The sequence below is a fragment of the Notechis scutatus genome, chromosome 3 (genome assembly GCF_049901735.1).
Source record: "Notechis scutatus isolate UNSWTSFEM ecotype Mainland chromosome 3, rNotScu1.2, whole genome shotgun sequence".
In the NCBI taxonomy this organism is placed as follows: domain Eukaryota; kingdom Metazoa; phylum Chordata; class Lepidosauria; order Squamata; family Elapidae; genus Notechis; species Notechis scutatus.
In genome coordinates, this window is record NC_142011.1 from 140,035,432 (window position 1) to 140,055,930 (window position 20,499).

The 20,499-nt window shown below is 40.0% G+C and overlaps 1 protein-coding gene and 1 non-coding gene across 4 annotated transcripts in view; both read right to left on the reverse strand.

Moving 5' to 3' along the window:
- RPP40 (ribonuclease P/MRP subunit p40) overlaps positions 1-20,499 on the reverse strand; it is a 41,111-nt gene that overhangs the window by 14,102 nt on the left and 6,510 nt on the right. The window contains exons 1-2 of one of the 3 annotated variants that reach the window (XM_087961251.1): positions 11,572-11,777; positions 6,320-6,464 (exon numbers count right to left, since the gene is read on the reverse strand). In XM_087961251.1, the coding sequence (XP_087817377.1) occupies positions 6,320-6,464; positions 11,572-11,697 (271 nt within the window). In that variant the 5' untranslated portion in view covers positions 11,698-11,777. Of the gene's footprint in view, positions 1-6,319; positions 6,465-11,571; positions 11,778-20,499 lie in introns of those variants that run through there. The other 2 variants (XM_087961249.1, XM_087961250.1) reach the window with 2 other exon arrangements.
- Positions 3,016-3,122, reverse strand: LOC113418038 (U6 spliceosomal RNA). Its single transcript, XR_003371703.1, has one exon. It is a non-coding gene; the product is annotated as a U6 spliceosomal RNA (small nuclear RNA).

Sequence of the window (20,499 nt, forward strand, 5' to 3'; positions counted from 1 at the left end):
AAAGATGTTGAAATAATTCTTAATACTTATCTGCACAAGCAGGATAACAATCCAATGAGACTTGGAATGCTAAGGTACAATATCAATAAGAAAAAAATTACAGGAATAAACTCACTCAGGTCTATCTCTATGTGAGTATAAATATAAACCTATATATGAGGAAATATCTAGACCTGCATACAGGCAGATATTCCAATGTCTATTAGAATTAGAACTATTGTTAATATTCTTGTTCTAATATTATTATTAGTAATATATGATTATTATTAATATTATTATTATTATAATTATTATTATTGTAATTATAAATATTATTATTATTACTCTATTAAGAAAGATTGCCAATTATCCGAATTAAACGCCTGAGGCTGGAAGAGAGGCCTCTGGCAGCTGGAGCTCCCAGGCAACAACCGGGAGGGATAGGCTGCAATCACTTGCCCTGAGCGTGCTGCGGGAAGCCAACAATTACTAAATTGTACCAATTAGCAAAGGCCCTACAGGCTGAGAGGCCTGTGCTAGGGCCGGTTACTTCGCAGCGCTATGAGGCCTCAATCTTTTTATTTTATTTTTTATTTTATTTTTTTAAAGATGGCGCCCGCCACGTGGTGGCGCCCTAGAGGCGATCGCCCACGTTTCTAAAGTCCCGGGCTGCTCAGGGCAATGAAGTTTTTTACTTCTCCGGCCTTAAAAGAGGCCGAGGAAGCCAAGCAGTAAGTTTTCGCCCCTTCTTAGGGCGAGCGGCGTTTGCGGTGGGGGGGAATACCAGCAGCACTTATCAGTGCGATCAGTAAAGCTGCTGCAAGCGCAGCGAGAGAAACGGCAGGCAAGAGATCAAATTGGGGGGGGGGAATTAGCGCCGAAGCGCGAAAGTCGCCCGTTCTACAACCCCCCTGGGGGCGAAAGAAACGCGCTCCCCTTAAATCCCCAGTCCTGCGCCAGAAGGCTAAGGAAATAACTTGTTTTTTTTTTTTTCTATAAATAGATTCAAACCTGAGAGCAAGTCTTGGATCGGCCAAGGAGTGAGAAATGCACAGCCTAACTTGACGACGGCTGAGCGCAAACTGGGGAACGCAAGAGAGCCACGTGATGGAGGGCGGAGCGTTCCTCAGTGATTGAGCTCAGCCATCAACGACGTAGACTGAAGCACCTCCCACTCTCTGGATGATCCGAACGGCTCTCAGGAGAATGTGGGGATAGGCCTCCATTAAGTCAATGGAGGGTAGAAAGTCGCCCCTTCTGAAGCTCAGAAGTATGGAGTTCAGTATATTCATCTTAAGCCTCCTATTAACTAGGGACCGATTAAGTCATTTTAAAACTAAAATTGCCCCTGCTGATCTGGTGCCACAGGTCGGTTGCCTGGATCTCCAATAAATGAACAATAGCTGTCTCCATCATGCTCCCTTTAACAGGATCCCCGGAGAGAGGGCAAGTAATGCAAAGGTTCTGGAGAGAGGATGGAAATTCTATAGCCAGGCCTAATCTTCTGATACCTCTAACCCAGGAAACAGAGGTAGAGGCATCCCATCTGTCCGTGAAAGGCTTGATTGAGCCTTCCACCAATAGGGGCACAGTCGTGAGGCCTATGTTGTGCCTCGGAGACCTCTATTTCATGTTCCTCAAGAGATTCTTTTTGGTCTGCCCTCCCCTTCAGTATCTATCTCCAGATCAGAAACTATCTGACTGTTGGTGATTCATGCGTCCAGACGGTCCCTGGAGTCTGGAGAGAAAAAGTCCCTGGTAGAGGGAACGAAGGAACCCTCCAAAAAGCTGGGAAGGACTATTTTGGGGTCTATGAAAAGAGAGGAACTTATTTTCTGCTTCTAGCCTCTATCAGAGATAGGTCGGGGCACCACCAACCAAATTATCTTCCTATATTGGGGAGGAAGCAAGCTTCCATTAGTTGTGTGATATCTGCTTGCCAATGTCTGAGCCATAGCAGTAGGAGAGGAGTAACCTGAGATGCCCTGGCTCGAGCAGATAATTTAATAGTGTTTTGTGGCGTCCTTGTGTGCCCTGATATTGGAATTTGAGATAATCTCCCTCAGATGGTGGAACTACCTGAGAGAAGATCTAGTAAAAAAAAGGGATGCGGCCGACTCCGCTCTTATGGCCCCCACATCAGATCTACATGCCCTACATGGAGACAACTCGACCCTGTATATCCTTTGACTTGAGAGCCTCTTCTGCTTCCATTTGAATTGCAGAGGAGGATGATAATTACCATTATTGTTTTATCTACTATTGTGGTAATGAGAAATTTAGCAGAATCAGAAAACCAAATTAAAAATTTTCTATCATATCCTGTAAGAGGGGTATATGCCACTGAAGAGACCCCTTGTTTCTGGACGAGGTCCAAGAACCCCTGTGGGACAGTTATGACTTCCTCTTACATTATTGGTTGGGAGAAGATTAAATCGTCTGACCCCCCTTACAGCAACGATTGTTGGGCTGAGGGGAATGGAATATCAAGGCAGGCAGTAGTTTTTTGTTTTTGGAAACAACAGAGACTTGAAAAAAGTCTGAGGACGAAACAGACCTGAAGGTCGGTGGTCTGGCTTAATGCCTTCAATGTCTGACATGCCCCCCTTTTTTATCTGCCTCTGACAGATTTTGGTCATTGTCGTGAGTAGACCCTTCCTCAACCTGTTTCATCTGGTCTCTAATTCTCCCTCATCCTGTGTGAATATGTAACTGGATTATATAATACTCCCCCGAAGGAGGTACCTGCTGGTAATGAAGGTCCGTTCTGCATAGTAACTAAATCGAATGAGAATCGAGGTCAGATTGTGGAGGCTGCCTAGCCATCAACTTCTACTGTACCCCAGTTGCGATGCCTCTTCAAGTCGTCATGTCCCTCCAGACCTTCAATTTGTCAGGGATATCCTCTGGGAGGAGGAATTCTGGCGTGGTCCCACAACTGTCTGTCAGGCAAGTAGCGCTGCTGAAGGCCTGGGTTGAACCGGTCCCTTTGAGGCTCTCCTGGATGGCGTTGAGAGATCCAGGGATGGAGGCAGGTGAAATATTGAACACTTCACAAATTTGTGTGTCATCCTTGCGCAGGGGCCATGCTAATCTTCTCTGTATCATTCCAATTTTAGTATATGTGCTGCTGAAGCAAGCACTCTGGAACTGGGACCAGCTTGTCTGAGGATGAGGACTGAGACTTCTGTTCAACCTCCCTCATGCATTTTTTTTTTTTAAAAAATGCTTATCTAACGCATTTTGGCGTCTCTTGGCATCCTTTGTTGCCTTAGAGGTCTCTCTAGGACGTTTTTACCTACTTTGAGTTGGTATATTGTCCTCTGGGGGTATTTTTGGTTGCCCTTGAAGATTCTGACCTAAAGCCCACGAGGTGATATATCTATATATCTATATGCGTATGCGATATTAATGGACCGTTGATTGGTCCAGAGGCCTGATGTAAACAGAGGCAGGGAATCCTCTTGATATTTGCTCCGTCCCCCCTTTTGGGAGGTAAATTCAATTTGTTATTATGTTATTATTCATAATAATAATATCATTATTATTATTCATAATATTTTTGTTATATCTGTGCACAGCTACTCACATAAATTGTTGTGCTGTTACCAAACTCATAATTAAATGACTGAATATGGAATCAAATTGTGAAGCCAAACAGAGAACACCTTTCAGGACCTGTATTGCAACTGGGTGATCCTGCAGTCACTGGCCCTCAACAGCTTCCTGCCCAGGCGGACACAGGCCTTGGCGCTCGCTGTTACTGTGATGCTATATTCTGTGAGGGCTGCCAACTGAAAAAGGAAGCCCGATAGTCAACCTCAGAAAGAGGTCCACAATAGGCATAAATGTCCCCTGGACCCTCACGGAGATCCTTGTGAGGGGAAGTGGCTTCTCAACAGATAATGCCATGGAATTCTTATAAACAAAATGATGCCGGCGTTGTTTTAGTCAAGATGTAGCATCAACCATCACCTCTTATTGTGAGCTGATGCGAATCTAACTAGAATTTTAGAATTTGAACAGGAGAACTCTGAGTCCTCTGGCTCCACCCGATCAATAGCCCTTGCTTCTTCTATATACCTTGCGGGAGTATATCTGAAACTACAGAATCTCCTGTGGAGAGATACCTGAGGGTAAGGATGCTCTGTCCTGCTTAGTGACTGGAGTTATAGGGAATTCCAATTGGAAGGAGCGCTCTGTTGTTGGCCAGAGCAGTATGCTGCACCCCCGCAGAGATATATTGGCGTATTGCTAATTCCATCCAGTCTCATCTTTGCGGGGACCTTTTCCGGTTAAGTCATCATCTTGACAGAATCTGGCTGCTGTTGGAGCAATGTGGCCACAGAGGCACTTCGAGTCACTTGTACTGATCTAGATGGGCTACCTGATCTTGTGCAGCTGTGCTGCATCTGGATTACACAGACAGATCCAGGGGTGGTTGCAGAGGGGGACTGGAGCCGAAGTAGGCTTGGAGGATAAGGTTTGATAATTTTCTTCATCCTCCCACATGAACTTCTTCATGTGCTTTTCTAGTACCTTATGGCGCTTGTTAGTGTCTTTTTCTGCTGCTTAGGATGTACCCTTAGAATGCTTCAATTTGTTTTGAGAATTTGACATGGCTCTTGAGCTACTGCCGCTTGCCATTGTGACCGCTTATTAAATTTTACTGTTAAAGAGGCTGAAATGTTGGGCGGTTGGCACGCCCAGGGGCCTGAACCAGCAATGGCCAGGGAACCCTAAAACAATACTCCACAGTTTTGTATAATCTTATGTAACAATATTAAATTCTTATTCTTGTTCCTATTATTATTGTTATTATTATTTTGTTATTAATATTATTATTTCAGAATTAGCCAAATTTGGAACACCTCATAGGCCTAGAAAGGAGGAATTGTTGAAATAAGATGTAGGCCTGCGAAAGCTTCCTGCACAGGCGGACACGGGCCTTGGTGCTCGCTGTGGTGCTGCTGTTTAGTTCTGTGAGGGCATAAGCCAACAGTTTCCTCCTTAATGAATAAGGATCCAAAATAGAATAATTATATCTGAATATCTATATACATACACACACACACACACACACACACACACACACACACACACACACATATGTATTAGGGTGATTTCTCCTGGGTTCCAGGAAGGAGGCCCCTGCTTGGGGAAAGAAAAGCCTCTCACAGTTCCAGAAATTAAATGCAGATCACTACCACATGGTTAGTGAGTCTGCAATGGCACCAGCCGTTATCTCTTTAGGCACGTAATGAGTTAAATCGGCTCAGCAGCACTTCCATACCTTGTGGGGAGTCGATCCTGCAGTTTCCCCTTGAATAAAAAGGCACGGTGGGGCAGATGGGCGTTGATGTTCCCAGGGGACAGAAAGAAGCCTCGGACCCTTTTAAAATGGAGCCTCTCCTGTCAGGGGTGGGCGGCTACGGTGAGCTCCCTTGGCTCAAGTTATATGCCGCAGGGAGCTGCTTGACTCATTGAAACTAGAAGCCTTAAAAGATTTGTTTAGAGTTAAAAAGCAAACCTTTTTGTTGTCTCCTTTTGAAGCCTTTGCTATTCCGGCCAAGGGAAAGGAAATCAAGCTGCCTATATCCACGAAGGCTGAGCAAAAACTGGGGACGCTAGGGAGGAGTCCCGTGGAGGAGGAGGAGCGTCCTCTCAATTAAAGCCCAGCCTATCAGACGAGCGACAGAAGAATCATCCCAAACAATGGATGTTCTGAACAGCTCATCTGGAGAACCACTATTAAGAGGAAGCTCATTTATCTCTAACCAAAAGGGTTCCTTGGGTATTATTGCAACAATTTTATGAGATGCTGCTATATCTTCCCTTCCAACACTACTGCAGCAATAGCTGGGCCGGGGAATATAGTTCCCTCTAGACTCATTCTTCAGAAGCAATACGGGGATGCAATTGCTTCTTCTAGTAATGTCACAAAAGGTTATTGCTTCTGAAAGACAATGAAAATGTGAGACCGAAGATTTTCATGCAGTGCAGCAGGTTAGCTACTTAATCTGCACGAGGGAATGCTGCAAATAAAAGGATGAAGATATTATTAAATGGGGTTGAATATACTGTAGTTATGTCCATCACTGTGGATTTTCAATTTCAGCAAATTTGAATTTGGAAATGTACAGAATCCTCTATCCTAAAACGAAAGTAAAATGAAACTTATTCTCTTCTAAGGATTCTAACATATTCTGAGATTATAATCATTTATTACCAATTGTGAATCTAGGAGCAGGATTGATGGCATGTATTCCCTGGGGAGGGAGCTCAGGAAAGAGAACAAAGCTACTTTCATACTCAGTTATCTAAGTCAATTCTCACTTACCTTTCTTCACAAATGTGTTAATGAATTCTTGGGCTACTAGCTCATGAAGAAATAAATTCTTTACAAGGTAATATTCCCCAAAATCAGCAACCACATTTTTGAGGGCTTGTGGAACTATTCCACAATCGGGTATCAAAAAGGACACCTATCAAAAGAACATATGGGACACAAATCAGATCATCTATTTATTGATAAAATGGACTGAAACACACATTTTTACATAGTCTCCTGCAAAACATAAAAATGAAACAATGCCATAGAATTTGCACAAAATAGAAATACCAAACAGGAAGTCAGTGTTTAGTCTACAGTATAATATACCATTTCTTGAATCCAAGTCCAATTAAGTGATCTACTATACACCATTGGCTTTCTCTGCCTATGGTAGATGCCCATCTTCACTATGACACTCATATTGACAATTGCTTTAAATGTTTATGCACTGCTTGTAGATCACGCAATCTCAAGGCAGTTTACAAACATTACAATTATAACTGTCTTTCCCTCCTCCACAGCATGGGGAACGGGCGGGCCAGTCCATAGCATCAATGCCTTCATCTTGCAGGAACTGCTGACACACTCCAGCCACATGAGGCTTAGCATTGTCATGCATTAGGAGGAACCCAGGGCCAACCGCACCAGCATATGGTCTCACAAGGGGTCTGAGGATCTCATCTCGGTACCTAATGGCAGTCAGGCTACCTCTGGCGAGCACATGGAGGGCTGTGTGGCCCCCTAAAGAAATGCCACCCTACACCATTACTGACCCATTGCCAAACTGGTCATGCTGGAGGATGTTACAGGCAGCAGAACATTCTGTTCTCAGAACATGCACATTTGTGGCCCGCTGGAGGTCATTTTGCAGCGGTCCTGATGCTGGGTTGTTGCCCTCCTATGGCCTCCTCCACATCTCCTGATGTACTGGCCTGTCTCCTGGTAGCACCCCCATGCTCTGGACACTACGCTGACAGACACAGTAAACCTTCTTCCCATGGCTCACATTGATGTGCCATTCTGGATGAGCTGCACTACCTGAGCCACTTGTGCGAGTTGTAGACTCCGTCTCATGCTACCACTAGAGTGAAAGCACTGCCAGCATTCAAAAGTGACCAAACCATCAGCCAGAAAGCATAGGAACTGAGAAGTGGTCTGTGGTCACCACCTGCAGAACCACTCCTTTATTGGGGATGTCTTGCTAACTGCCTATGCTTTCCACCTGGTGTCTATTCCATTTGCACAACAGCATGTGAAATTGATTGTCAATCAGTGTTGCTACCTAAGTGGACAGTTTGATTTCACAGAAGTGTGATTGACTTGGAGTTACATTGTGTTCAGTGTTCCCTTTATTTTTTTGAGCAGTGTATATTATATTATACATATAAAAGAGAAATTCCATTTATGCATCATCTCAAAATCTTCAGAACCGTAAAGCCTACAAACTTTAAATTTGACACATATCTTTCTCTTGGCTTCTAGGTGCTCACCAAAAAGGATTTTTTGAAATGACCATCATAGCATTAGTATTTTGTATATTATTATTAACACACTCTGATGCTAAGGAGTTCTACTCTCTCTTGCCACCTAAAAAGAAATCTGTTTCAAATGCAAAACACAGAGGAGTTTTAGTTTCAGAGCAGCAATCAGCTTTAGTACAGATCAGTTGAGCTAAGCCATGCCCAGGCTCCTCGCTGTCTCCTTGCTCACAGAGGAAATATTGTGTCAGTTTCCAAACAGCTCTTAACTCTCTCACATACTGACAGGACACTAACCAGACGAATACCGATGGATGCTGGTAGGCAGTTGGGTCACCTTTTCTCCTTTTTTTTAATACACCAACCTTCTTTCTTTTTTGTTGTTGTTCATGCTGGATGTATTTTTTTGTTTTGTTTGCTTTTCTGTTTTGTATTTTATCTTTTATGATGAAACAAAATACATATACTTAAATGGAAATGATGCATAGCTTACACAAGTTTATGATTTCTCATAAAATCTGTTAATCAGAAACTGTGTTATCAGTACTTCTAATTTCTGGCTACAAAAGACTAACTCGGATCTCTTGTAATTGTCTAAATTATTCAGCAGTCTTAATCTTCTGATTGGAATTTCAATTTTTCAGTCACTGGGCTCCTGGCATGTGAAGAATGTTTTCAACAGACACTCCTTTGAACAGGCTCCTTCTCAGGCCTTTACTAGAATGTTGATACTCTTGTTAGAAGGGAGGATATTGGGACAATTTCTATGCTGCTTTTTATCTTTTAGTCTTTTTAAGCAGGCCAGATTAATTCACTTCTGTTCTATACCTCCGTTGCTCTTGGTTTTATTGACTTCCAGAACAACAGCTGTATTAATCTCTGGCTTGAAAAATGAAGTGTTCAGCACTCTCAATCACACTTTTAATTAATTTCATCAGATGCTCAAATTATTACACGAAACTAGAACTAGATAGTTGGAATGGTGAAAATGAAATGAAATAAAAAATACAGAATCCATGATGATAAGAATTCTATAGGCAAGTTATTAACATCTAATTTCATTCTACAAATAATGGCAGAATACTGAAGCACCCTGAAACACAGTGGCGGGAATCCAATCAATTGCTATGAGATTTTGAGAAGCAAAACACCTCCTCTTGCTCATCTATATTGGGAAGAAAGGATTCAAGAGTATTTACATATCTTGCTCCCTGACAATTATGCAAAAGGGGGAATATTTAAAGTACCACAATCAGATCCTGTAAACTTTTGAGAAATGAAAGTGACCTGAATAGATTTTAAACATGAGATGAAAAACAGAATACCAAATATACCATTGTAGATGGTTTAATTAGACTATTATTACTGTACTTTACTGAAAGTAAAATAAAAAGAAATATATTTTTAAAGTAATTGCAATATAATGGTTCAGCAAATGATTGTTCTACAAAAATCGCCTGGTAGACAGTTTTAATTAATACACAATTCTCTTTTTGTTCTTCTATGGTCTAAAATTTCTTGAGATGTTTCTTACACTGCAGTGTTTTGATTCTTTATTCAAAATTTAATGCAATATTAAACACCTAAGCCAACCAAATAATGAATAACTCTAAGATAGTTGGATGTGGCATATTAAGATACTATTCCAGCTAGTTATAATACAATACTCCCTTATACTTAAATATACATAAATTACAATGCATAAGTAGACATGTACTTTCAGCACACACAAGAATTTCATGTTAAAAAATATAGCTGCAACAAGCAGCACCATAAAATTAAAGAGGGGGCAATTAAAATTTCAGATACTTGTTCCAATTGGTAGTATTACTGAATAATGTTGTTACTACAGGGTACTGTAATATTTTATTTTTTGTTCTCTTTTATTTGGTTTAGAGAGTAACAAAGGCCTCTTAAACTGGTTCTTCCTAGTATAAATATTGGAAAGTGTCAGTGTGGCCTATGACCATTTTAAATGAATGTTTTATTCTTTTAATTAGCAGTTTTATATTATTTAAATGTATTTTTATTAAGAATATTTTATTGTAAACACATTTTGATGCATTGTGGAACAGAGATATTGGTATATGCTTGTAAGTCAGGGATTACATAATAAAACAAAACAATTAAAAAGATTCTGGCAGAATCTTAAAAAAGAGATTTATACTGCAATTCTTCCGTCCTTTACCTGAGAAAAAAGTCTTATTTCTGAGGAGTATAAACCAGAACTCTTGACTTCAAAGATAAAAATGGAGTCAGAATCTGCAGGAAGTACGAAAAAGTGCAAGTGGTAATCACTGTTCACTACTCCAACAAGGATGAGGACGCCAGGGATATTAAAACAAGAACTGTCCTGGTGCCTCAGAGTCCATAACTCTGACTTGCCTCTATTTCATTTGTTACAACTTTTGTAGTATATTTAGATTATTACTTTATTGTCATTGTACCTCGTACAATGAAATCAAACACCATCTTCAGTGCACATCATGACCATGACCATGAAAATAAACACAAACACACATCCTTCACCCTTCACCCCAATATTATCCCCAACATTGAGTGTGTACAGGTAGTCTTCGACTTACAACAGTTTATTTAGTGACCGAAGTTACAATGGCATTGAAAAAAGTAACTTATGACCATTTTTCACAGTTACGACCATTGCCACATCCCCATGGTCACACCATCAAAATTCAGATGCTTGGCAAATGACTTATATTTATGATCTTATGGCATGATGCACCCTTTGTGACCTTCTGACAAGCAAAGTCAATGAGGAAGCCAGATTCACTTAACAGCTATGTTGCTAATTTAACAACTGCAATGACTCACTTAACAACTGTGGCAAGAAAGATCGAAAATTGGGACAAAACTCACTTAACAAATAAACATTTAGCAGCAGAAAATTTGGGCTCAACTGCGGTCGTAAATCAAGGATTACCCATAGTATGTTGGGTTTTTTTTGCTTCTTGTCTACTCATCATTTCACACTGTTTTAATCCCGGTATGTAAGCCGCCTGCAGTTACCTGAGTGAATGAGGCTGCATACAAACTGATAAATAGAATTCTTTATTGGCCAGGTGTGAGTGGCCATTTGGTCGGACACACACACTCACAGAAATAAATGTCTAATTCACATTATGGCATGTTTCATGACCAAGCACAACTTTTCTCCAGTATGGGCCACCACACATTTGCTAAATCTTTCAACCGCCCCCAAAATCTAAGTTTTTTTTAATCTATGGAGATTCTCAGTCATCCAGGTCATGGTTGTCCCAAGAGGCAACTGGACTTTCTGGTTTGTTTTTTTTCCTTTGAAGACTTTCCTTTGCACTACTCAGTTGATTCTTTCTGGGTTTTTCTTTGAAGACGTTTCGCTTCTCATCCAAGAAGCTTCCTCAACTCAAGAAGCGAAAACATCTTCAAATAAAAACCGACAAACCAGAAAGCCCAGTTGCCTCTTGAAAAAACACCTTTGGGTCTCAGTGGGTTTTTGTAATCCCGGCTAACGGAGATGCCTCTCCTTAAAACAGGGGTCTTTCAAACTTGGCAGCTTTAAGACTTGTGCACTTCAACTCCCAGAATTCCTCAGCCAGCTTTGCTTTGCCTTAAAAGAAACGCGCAATTTTGCTTCCCGCTGAACCCACAGCGGGGATGAATGGATGGACGGCCGTTGATAACAGAGGAACCGCGTTGCCCCCTTAAGATTCCCCTCCCTTTCTGAACAGCCTCAGCCGGGCGCTCCTCCACACCACCACCACCACCACCGCCCGCACTCACCTGGCAGTTGAAAGCGTGCTCCCGCACGTGCGCCACATGCCGAGATCGCTCGTGCTGCACGTGGCTCCTCTCGCACACCAGCAAGTGGCGGGGAAATTCGCGCATCCACCGCAAAGGCAAAAACATTGTCTCCCGCTTGCTCACGCACGTGCGTGCGCGCGACCGCCCACGCGCCGCCCAGCTGCGGAAGCCGGGCTGGACTGACACAGCACTAAGGGGGGGGGGATCTCTTACGTCACGCTTCGTCAGGAGGCGGAGAGCCAGCGAGCCCCGCCCAGGGGCGGGGCAAATGTGAGTGTTTAACGCATAGTACGGCTGAAGCACCCGTTTCCTTACTTAGGTGCCAGGAACAGAAGGGACGGTTTGGGAATAAAATGCTGTTTAGGGCACAGAGTACTTTGAAAACCTTAGACCAAAGTATCCAACCTTGCTAACTTTAAGACTTGTGGACTTCAACTCCCAGAACTCCTCAGCCAGCTTTTTCTTAGAGCGTCCTGGCTGAGGAATTCTGGGAGTTGGAGTCCACCCTTCTCAAAGGGGGCTGAGGTTGAAAAACTGCGGTCGAGCAAATTAAAGGAAAACAATTGTAAGAAATTGAACAAACGGGGCTGTAACTAGACCTGATTCAATGAGTAGTGATGAAATCCTAACCCAAAGTGAAAATTTAGTCTCAGGTCTGTCCAGGGAAAAGGGAAGCTGTACACAAAATCCTGTACACAAAATGTGAGTGAAAAATAAGGCCAAGATGTGATATTTGTGAGCTGTAATAATCAATTTTAATATTGAGATTTTTCAGTTCAATTCCCTTGGCAATGTGTGTGTTGCATCCTGTATTTCTTATACCTTAGACAAATTGAAGTGTGGACTAAATACCATTTCAATTCATGTATGAATCCTCGATTTTTATCCATGTGGTTCTTATCATTGTTTCCTTTTCAAATCTCATTTTATTGAGATGATAGGACCTCTGGACAAGAGTATATCAAGGTTACATTCAATGCTAGTAGTCGATATCAAGTTGAAACAATTAAAGATGGCTTTAAGGTGCCTCAACTGTGAACCAGGAGGAGCAAGATGTAATTTCTTGATTGTTCTTATTTTTGATGTTATATAAAACCATTTACCAAGGCATGTGCATGAAGAAGAGCCCTTAGAGTTACCAAACTGTGAATCTCACGTTTTTTGAATATCAAATCTGGAGTTCACAATCTTTTGAGAGAGATTTATTCTTCCATTTTTAAAAAAGAATTAGCAATATAACTTTTGGGAAGGAAGTAGGGCAAAAGTGGAAGTTATGAAATATGCATCTAAGTAACCCAAAGACTCATGTAATCGAGGTGTAGGGTTAAACCTTTTAAAAGCTTAAATTATGTATCTTCATCCTGGAACTGTTGCTTGCATGAGACTATGTGAGGGAGTTGAAGTCCGCAAGTCTTAAAACTGCCAAGGTTGGACAGCCTTGCTCTAGTCTAACCAAAACCACTACTTAGGGTTGCTATGAGACAAACATAAATTTACTTTATTCTGACCATTTCCATAGGGGCAGAGAAAGAAAGAGGGAGGTAAATCAATCATTTGCTGACCTGCCTACAGGTATTCATTTACCTCTTTCTCTCCAAGTGACATATCTAATCAATGTTCTTTTTATATCCAGCTTTAGAAATGCTTGCTCTAGAGGGTGAGGTGTTCCAGGCAATTGTGTGCCAACAGAGACATTAACACTTAAATGTGTATGTATACCAGTTGCAGCCACATTGCCAAGTAACCGTGGTCCATAAATTTTGCATGTAACCACAAAATGAGATTTTATTCTCCTGCCTCCATGAAAAAGAATAAGAATTTCTTAATTATGAACATGCCTTTTTACGTGCAATGTCTCTTTTTCCTTTGCAATAACTTTCTGAGAAAAATATTGGTGTGAGATTTGCCTTTAAGGCAAAGAGCCAAAATAGACATAATTGGATCACTAATCTACAGTTGGCTCTGACCTCAAGCTAAATCACTTACCTCTGGTATTTGTGCTAGTGCTATTAGCAGTGGAAACTAGCAGCTATATGGGCAATTTATTGGGGAACTGACTAGCACTTGGGGAAAGTATTAAATTGATTATCTCTGCACTCCAGTTTCTCTTCGCCCCAAGTTACTTTTCAGGAGAAGAAATGTAATGTGGTGAGATCCATTCACATTCTTCCCATGTTATACTTTCTTGGCTCTAAATAATTGTATAGATTTGTTGCATACAAATGTACTTCGGCCAGGGAATGAAATAGGTAGTTTGTATCCTCTAAGACTTGACACGGGAACAAGTACTGCCTGATAAAACCAGTAATGCAAACAGCAGAGTGACTATATAAAAATAATTTCAAATTATAGGAAGGACTTAATAGGTGGATAAAAATGACAAATCCAGTCTAAACATCTGGCCAACTATGCAAACAACTACCATAATAATACATTAAGCTTGTATGCTGCCTGGCTCTGAAACAATTCTGGGCAGTTCACAATAATCAAACAAAGAAATTACAATTAAATAAATAAAAGATAAAGATAAAAGATGACAGATCAGGTGGAATGAAGTGAGGAATCTCACTGTACCTTGCCAAAGGCTTGGACAAAGAGCCAGGTTTTTGTGACTTCCAAGCAACAGTAGAATGGGATATTGAGGAAACCTCATTCCAAAGGGCAATGCTGCTGTAGAGAATGCATGCTTCAGGATCCCAATAGATGACATTGTTTCACCAAAGGAACCCAGAGAATGCTACTCCTGCAAGTTTAAAATGATCGGGCTGATGTTACGGCTGACAGGTGATCCCTCAAGTTACCAGGCCTTATGCTTTGTTCAGTTTTATAGGTAATAACCAGCACCTTGAATTGCATCTGGAAGCAAACTGGCAGCAATATTGCTTGGGCAGCAGAAGTATTATACCTAAACATGCCCATCACAGCTAGCACTGCTGCATTCTGGACCAAAGAAAGCTTTTGGATGGTCTTCAAGGGAAGCCCCATGTAGACCATGTTGCAGTAGTCAAGATGCAAGGTGACTAGAGCATGATTGATTGTACAAAGCCCCTTTTCTTGTCCCACTATGGGAAAGTGCATAGCTAACACACCAGATGGAGGCTTGGTAACACCTGCTCTTTAAGCAGGAGCTACAAATCTGGGAACACCTTTAGATTCCATACGAACCTGGAATGGTACCCCATCCAAGGTCAAAAGTGGAATATTCCCAGATCTGGGTCTGCACCCACAGCAACCCAGTCTTGGTAGGCTTGAGTTGGAGGCAGTTTCTTCCCATCCAACCTCGCACAGCTTATACTAAAATATACATTTGTTGAGCATTATAATGAGGTCTTATTATCACTTCCTAAGTCTTCATTATGGAAACATTATTGACCCATTAGGATGCCAGCCAGAATAGCTAGAATCAAACTAAACAACTATACCAAGCTAAATTGAATGCACAGCACTGACATTGTAATTGCCAATTGCCGGAGAAGCCTCAAGCAAGGCATTCTTGCATAGCTAATGTCTCTGCAAGCTTTCAATACCCAGTGCTTCTTGGAGAAATGATATTAGGATTCTTGTCTGACAGAACACTTAACTGAAAAGATCATTATTTACCGAAGGAACTAGTCCCTTTCTAACTGGGAGGAAACAATAGATACAGGAGTAGGGGAAGACTAGTGGGGACATTTCTTAAACTCAGGACGTTTTGTACATTTGTTTCAAAGATAGAATAGAATAGAATAGAATAGAATAGAATAGAATAGAATAGAATAGAATAGAATAGAATAGAATACTTTATTGGCCAAGTGTGATTGGACACACAAGGAATTTGTCTTGGTGTAAATACTCTATACATAAAGAAAAGGTACATTTGTTAAGAATCAAGAATCATAACGTACAACACTTAATGATAGTCATAGGGTACAATCAACAATCAAATCATACTAGGAAACAGTCAATATAAATCGTAAGGATACAAGCAACAAAGTTACAGTCCTACAATCACAAGTGGGAGGGGATGGGTGATAAGGAGTGACGAGAAGATTAACAGTAATAGTAGTGTACACTTTGTAAATAGTTGAACAGTGTTGAGGGAATTATTTGTTTAGCAGAGTGATGGCTTTAGATAAATAGTTGCTCTAAGAAAGCCTTCACTAAATTAGGATCATGGTGCGATGAAAGAGGCATCGACTCATTGACTAACCATGTTCACTGTCACGTTCCTTCTTGCACAAGTAATCATCAACTTATCACTATTTTTGAGCAACCATTCAATGTTACATTGCCATTGAAAAAAGTGACTTACAATCATTCCTAACGCTTAAAATGGTAACAGAATCTCCTTGGTCACATGATAAAAAAATTATATATTTATGATAATTACAGCACCCAAGGGATATATGATCACCATTTATGATTTTCTCAGCCAGTTCCTAACAAGCACAGGCAATGGGTGAAGCAAAATTCTCTTAATAACAACACCATTCTTTAACAACAGCAAGGACTTAACAACTGTGGTTAAAAAAAAAAGTCGTAAAATCCATCATGATTCGTTGCTTCCATCACTTTGCTTCACAATGGAAATTCTGGTCCCAAATGTGGTCATAAGTCAAGGACTGCCTATACCGCAATGGGAAGAAAACTCCTATGGATGGAACTTTTTCCCATGGATGCAATTCTTCCAACTGCAAATAAGAAATGCTACTAATGATGGAAATATTTAATTGGACTTAAGGTAGAGGCAAATAATTAGAGCCATCTTCTTCCTTTGCTAGAGTTTCAATCTCCCATGTTCCAAATTATTTAAAATTAAACATGCCAGGATCACCTACATGGAGCTACTTCCAAGCATTCATGTCATCTGTACCATTCTGTCTAATCGAAAATCAAGGTATAGCTGAATTCCAAATCATCTGTTCACTATCAGGCTAGTTTAAACAGCCCTTGCAACCAAAGTGATACACAAATATGCTTTTAAAAAGCATGACTATTGCAACTACTAAAACCATATAATCCTGTTAAAAATGGAAAAGAATGGGGATATAAATAGGACAAAATTAACCAATCAACGAATGTAGTAGCCATTGCAATAGTGAGACTAGATCCAGGGATGGAGGATGGGATGATTATCGTAATCCCAATGTAAAGGACCACAACTGGAAAGCTGCTCTCAGTTATTTGTATTTTAAGTATTTATTTATTGGGAAAGCCTCATACTGTTCAATCACAAGATCCTGGCAACTGTATGATTCTATGGTTCAGGTTGCTAAGATTCACTTCTCGCTCATAAAGCATCTTGTCTAGCTGAACTACTTGCTTGAACATATTCCTCTGGATAATTAAAATAACAAGTAACATGTGAGGAAAGAAACATAGATACATCCATTAAGATAAAGTGTAAAAACTGTAAAAAAAATGGATCAGTTAAAGCAGAATTGTTCAGAATTGTCACATTGGTCAAAAACATTTGATTTCCTCTCTCTATATATGTGCCCAGGATACAGTTCTTATAACTTCTTAACTGAAAACCTAGAAGTATATCAGACTGCAATATGGAGCAGAAAATTGAATTAGGATAATTTAATTTTAATTTTTATGCATTCCAATTAATGTGTTGCAATTAGGGCATAATTAAATACAAATGATTTGTATACTTTTAATATCATGTTTGTTTTATTCTACTGATTTGAAATGCTGTGAAAAATTTGTTCTTCCAGTTCTTCAAAACACTACTTTGCTGAAATGGAAACCATTTATTACATTAAAACACATAGAATGATTCATCTAAATGCACAGATACCCCATTTCCCTACAGAAGGAGTGATCCATCACCCTTCTGAATCTCTAATTTATCTTTATAACTTTAAACAATATTTTCTCCGAATATTTCCCCCAACTTTTTCTATGCAAAAACTTTACAGACATAGGTTAGCAAGCGAAAAAAGGAAATTGCCTTTTCCATGTTCTATAATAGATTTCAAAGCTAACCGGAGATTTAAACCCAGGCTAGATAATATGACATCCCAATTTACTGCCTTCTCAGAGTGCTGGGCTACAGTTGCCATACTTCCTGAGATTGAGGCACTGCTTCCATATTTGGATTGCAAAACTCCATATTACCAGTAAAAAAAGAAGTTTCTGTGGATTTTACCTTTCTACTTGTTGCCATCTATAGGGGGCAGCACTCATCTCCATTTCAAGGCCACTGAGTCAGCTCTGTCCAAAGACATTTTTGCGCTCATGTGGCCAGCATGAGATGGAGCACTGTTATCTTCCCACTGAAGTGATACCTATTTATCTACTTGCATTTGTATGTATTCAAACTGCTAGGTTGGCAGGAGCTAAGGTGAGGATGGGTGCCTACCCTGTTGCTTGGAGTCCAGGTCTCAAACTTGGGCTGCCGGCTTTCCAGCCAACAAGACCAGCATCTTAATCACTGAGCCATCCCGCTGCCCTATATTACTAATAAATGGCAGAAAAAAGGAACTTTCAATATCATTTTACTGCCTCCTATTATCCATCAAGAGTGTTAAAGTAAATTTGCATGGTAGCCTTCCTTAAAGGAATTGTGCTCTAATAGACAAGGAGTGAATCAGATTGGAGCAAGCTATGATAAGGTTTGTCAGACAAAAGTGCTGCTAGACTTGTCTTCTTTAGCACTGTTGCATGGCGTTTGGTTGTGGAAATCAATATGTTGGGAAGGTATCAGATGTCAGGAATCACATCCAGTAAACTAGAGAGTTCGGGGCTATACTGTTAGTTTTGGAAAGCAAATGTTTGCTTGTATAAATATACATTTTATGTGTGTATGCACATTACATATTTATTACAATACCACTTTATAGCAAACTTGTTTTTGGTAGAGAAAAGTGTAAAAGCATGTAACTAATGTACGTGCCGTATGTAAATGTTGACTGAAATCATTAAAAACCTAAGGTTTCCAACAGAGCCTGAAAATATAAAGAAAGGTTTGCCTGGTGCAAAGATAAATCATAAAAAAGATGCCAAATAACCAAAGCTTTCTGTAACAGGTAATTCTTGATTTATGACCACAATTGAGCCCAAAATTTATGTTGCTAAGTTAGAAATTTGTTAAGTGAGTTTTGCCCCATTTTACAACTTTTCTTTCCGCATTTGTTAAGTGAATCACTGCAGTTGTTAAATTAGTAACATTGGTTGCTGTTAAGTGAATCTGGTTTCCCCAGTGACTTTGCCAGAAGTTCGCAAAAGAGGATCACATGACACGGCAACCATCATGAGTCAGTTGCTAAGGGTCTGAATTTTGATCACGTGACCATGGGGATGCTGCAATGATCGTAAGTGTGAAAAACGGTAATAAGTCACTTGTTTCAGAGCCGTTGTAACTTTGGTCATTAAATGAACTGTCATAAGTCAAGGACTACCTGTAATCTGCTTTTAAAAAGTCTCTTAAACTTCCTTTTAAAATAATCAGACAAAGAGATAAATGAAAGAGAGGAAATTATTCTGCTATATGTATATCTGTATAAGTACATAACACCAGGATTGTATTTCAGCATGTTGTGACTGCCATTTAGTAGCCAGCCAGATTTTTAGAGAACGTTGATGCACCCCTGCTTATGTATACCACTGCTTATTAATACTATAAAATTGCTTATTAACAATATAAAGAAAGCCAGCTTGGTGCAGTGGTTAAGGCATCAGACTAGAAACCGGGAGACTGTGAGTTCTAGTACTACCTCAGGCTCGAAGCCAGCTGAGTTACCTTGAGCCAGTTATTCTCTCAGCCCTGGGAAAGGAAGCAATGGCAAAAGACTTCTAAAAAAACTTTGCCAAGAAAATTGCAGGCATTCTCCAAGAACTGGACACAACTGGATGAAAGAAACAGAAGAAGACAGAAAAAAGAAAAGCAGTATGTATAGCTATCCACAAAGGGATGGAGCATTCAGCTTGAAGGTTTAGAAAAAGTTAATGAAATGTATTTCCTTTTACTGTCCGAAGAGCTGAAGTAGACAAAAATTCCTGTGGGAATTTTTAATGGAAAAGGCAGGCTCAGAAAACAACTCTTGCACTGCAGTTAAAACACTGCTAGCTGACTGTTATACTCCAGACTCGTTAATCTGAGAATCCTAGAGCTCCCTCTTGTATAAAATGAACAGACAACATTCAGGTATTCTGATGGGCATTTAGCACCAAATGTGGGTGTTACACATTTTATTTTAATTCGGTTGTTTATTTCAACAAAATCACACTGCAGTACATATAAAAATATTCATAGTCTTTGCACCATGCCTTCCAGCAGATTTTAAAAGAAGTGTAGTGCCAATTAACCAAGCATTTTGGCAACCAGGCCATCCATGTTTAATTCCTGCTAAAATTTATTTAGATATTTTATTTCCTTCCTTCGGCTTAACTTCATTTAAAATTGTACACAGAGAAACTATGCAAAAATGCTGGAAACCAATTTGCATTATTGTAGTAAGACTTGTAACAATATGGAGATAGGCTAGCTTAGAAAAAAATATGAAAGATCTTAAGATTGCTTTGCCTGTCAATTGAACTCTAATGTAAGTAAAGTGTTTATGTGAATTTGGCTCTAATTGATGTGAGTGAAAATTATGCTTAAGTTCTGGAATATTAGCTTCAGCAGGGAGCAGTGAAGGACAGAACTGGTTTCCATAGCTTGCAGAGAAAATAGTAATGCAATGCGGCTTTTTAAAATAATATTAGTAAGAGAAGATTCAGAAAATTTGTCGAGTTTTCCACAAGGATAGTAAAGATGGATTGTAACAGGAAAATATTAGTCATGGGAATACTAATATTTTTGTTTCAGGATTTATATTTTAGGAATTGCAGAATCTACATACATGATGAATGTCTGTTGAATATCATCAACACATTATCCACTTTAGAGAAAATATAAAACAAGAATGTGTTCTCACA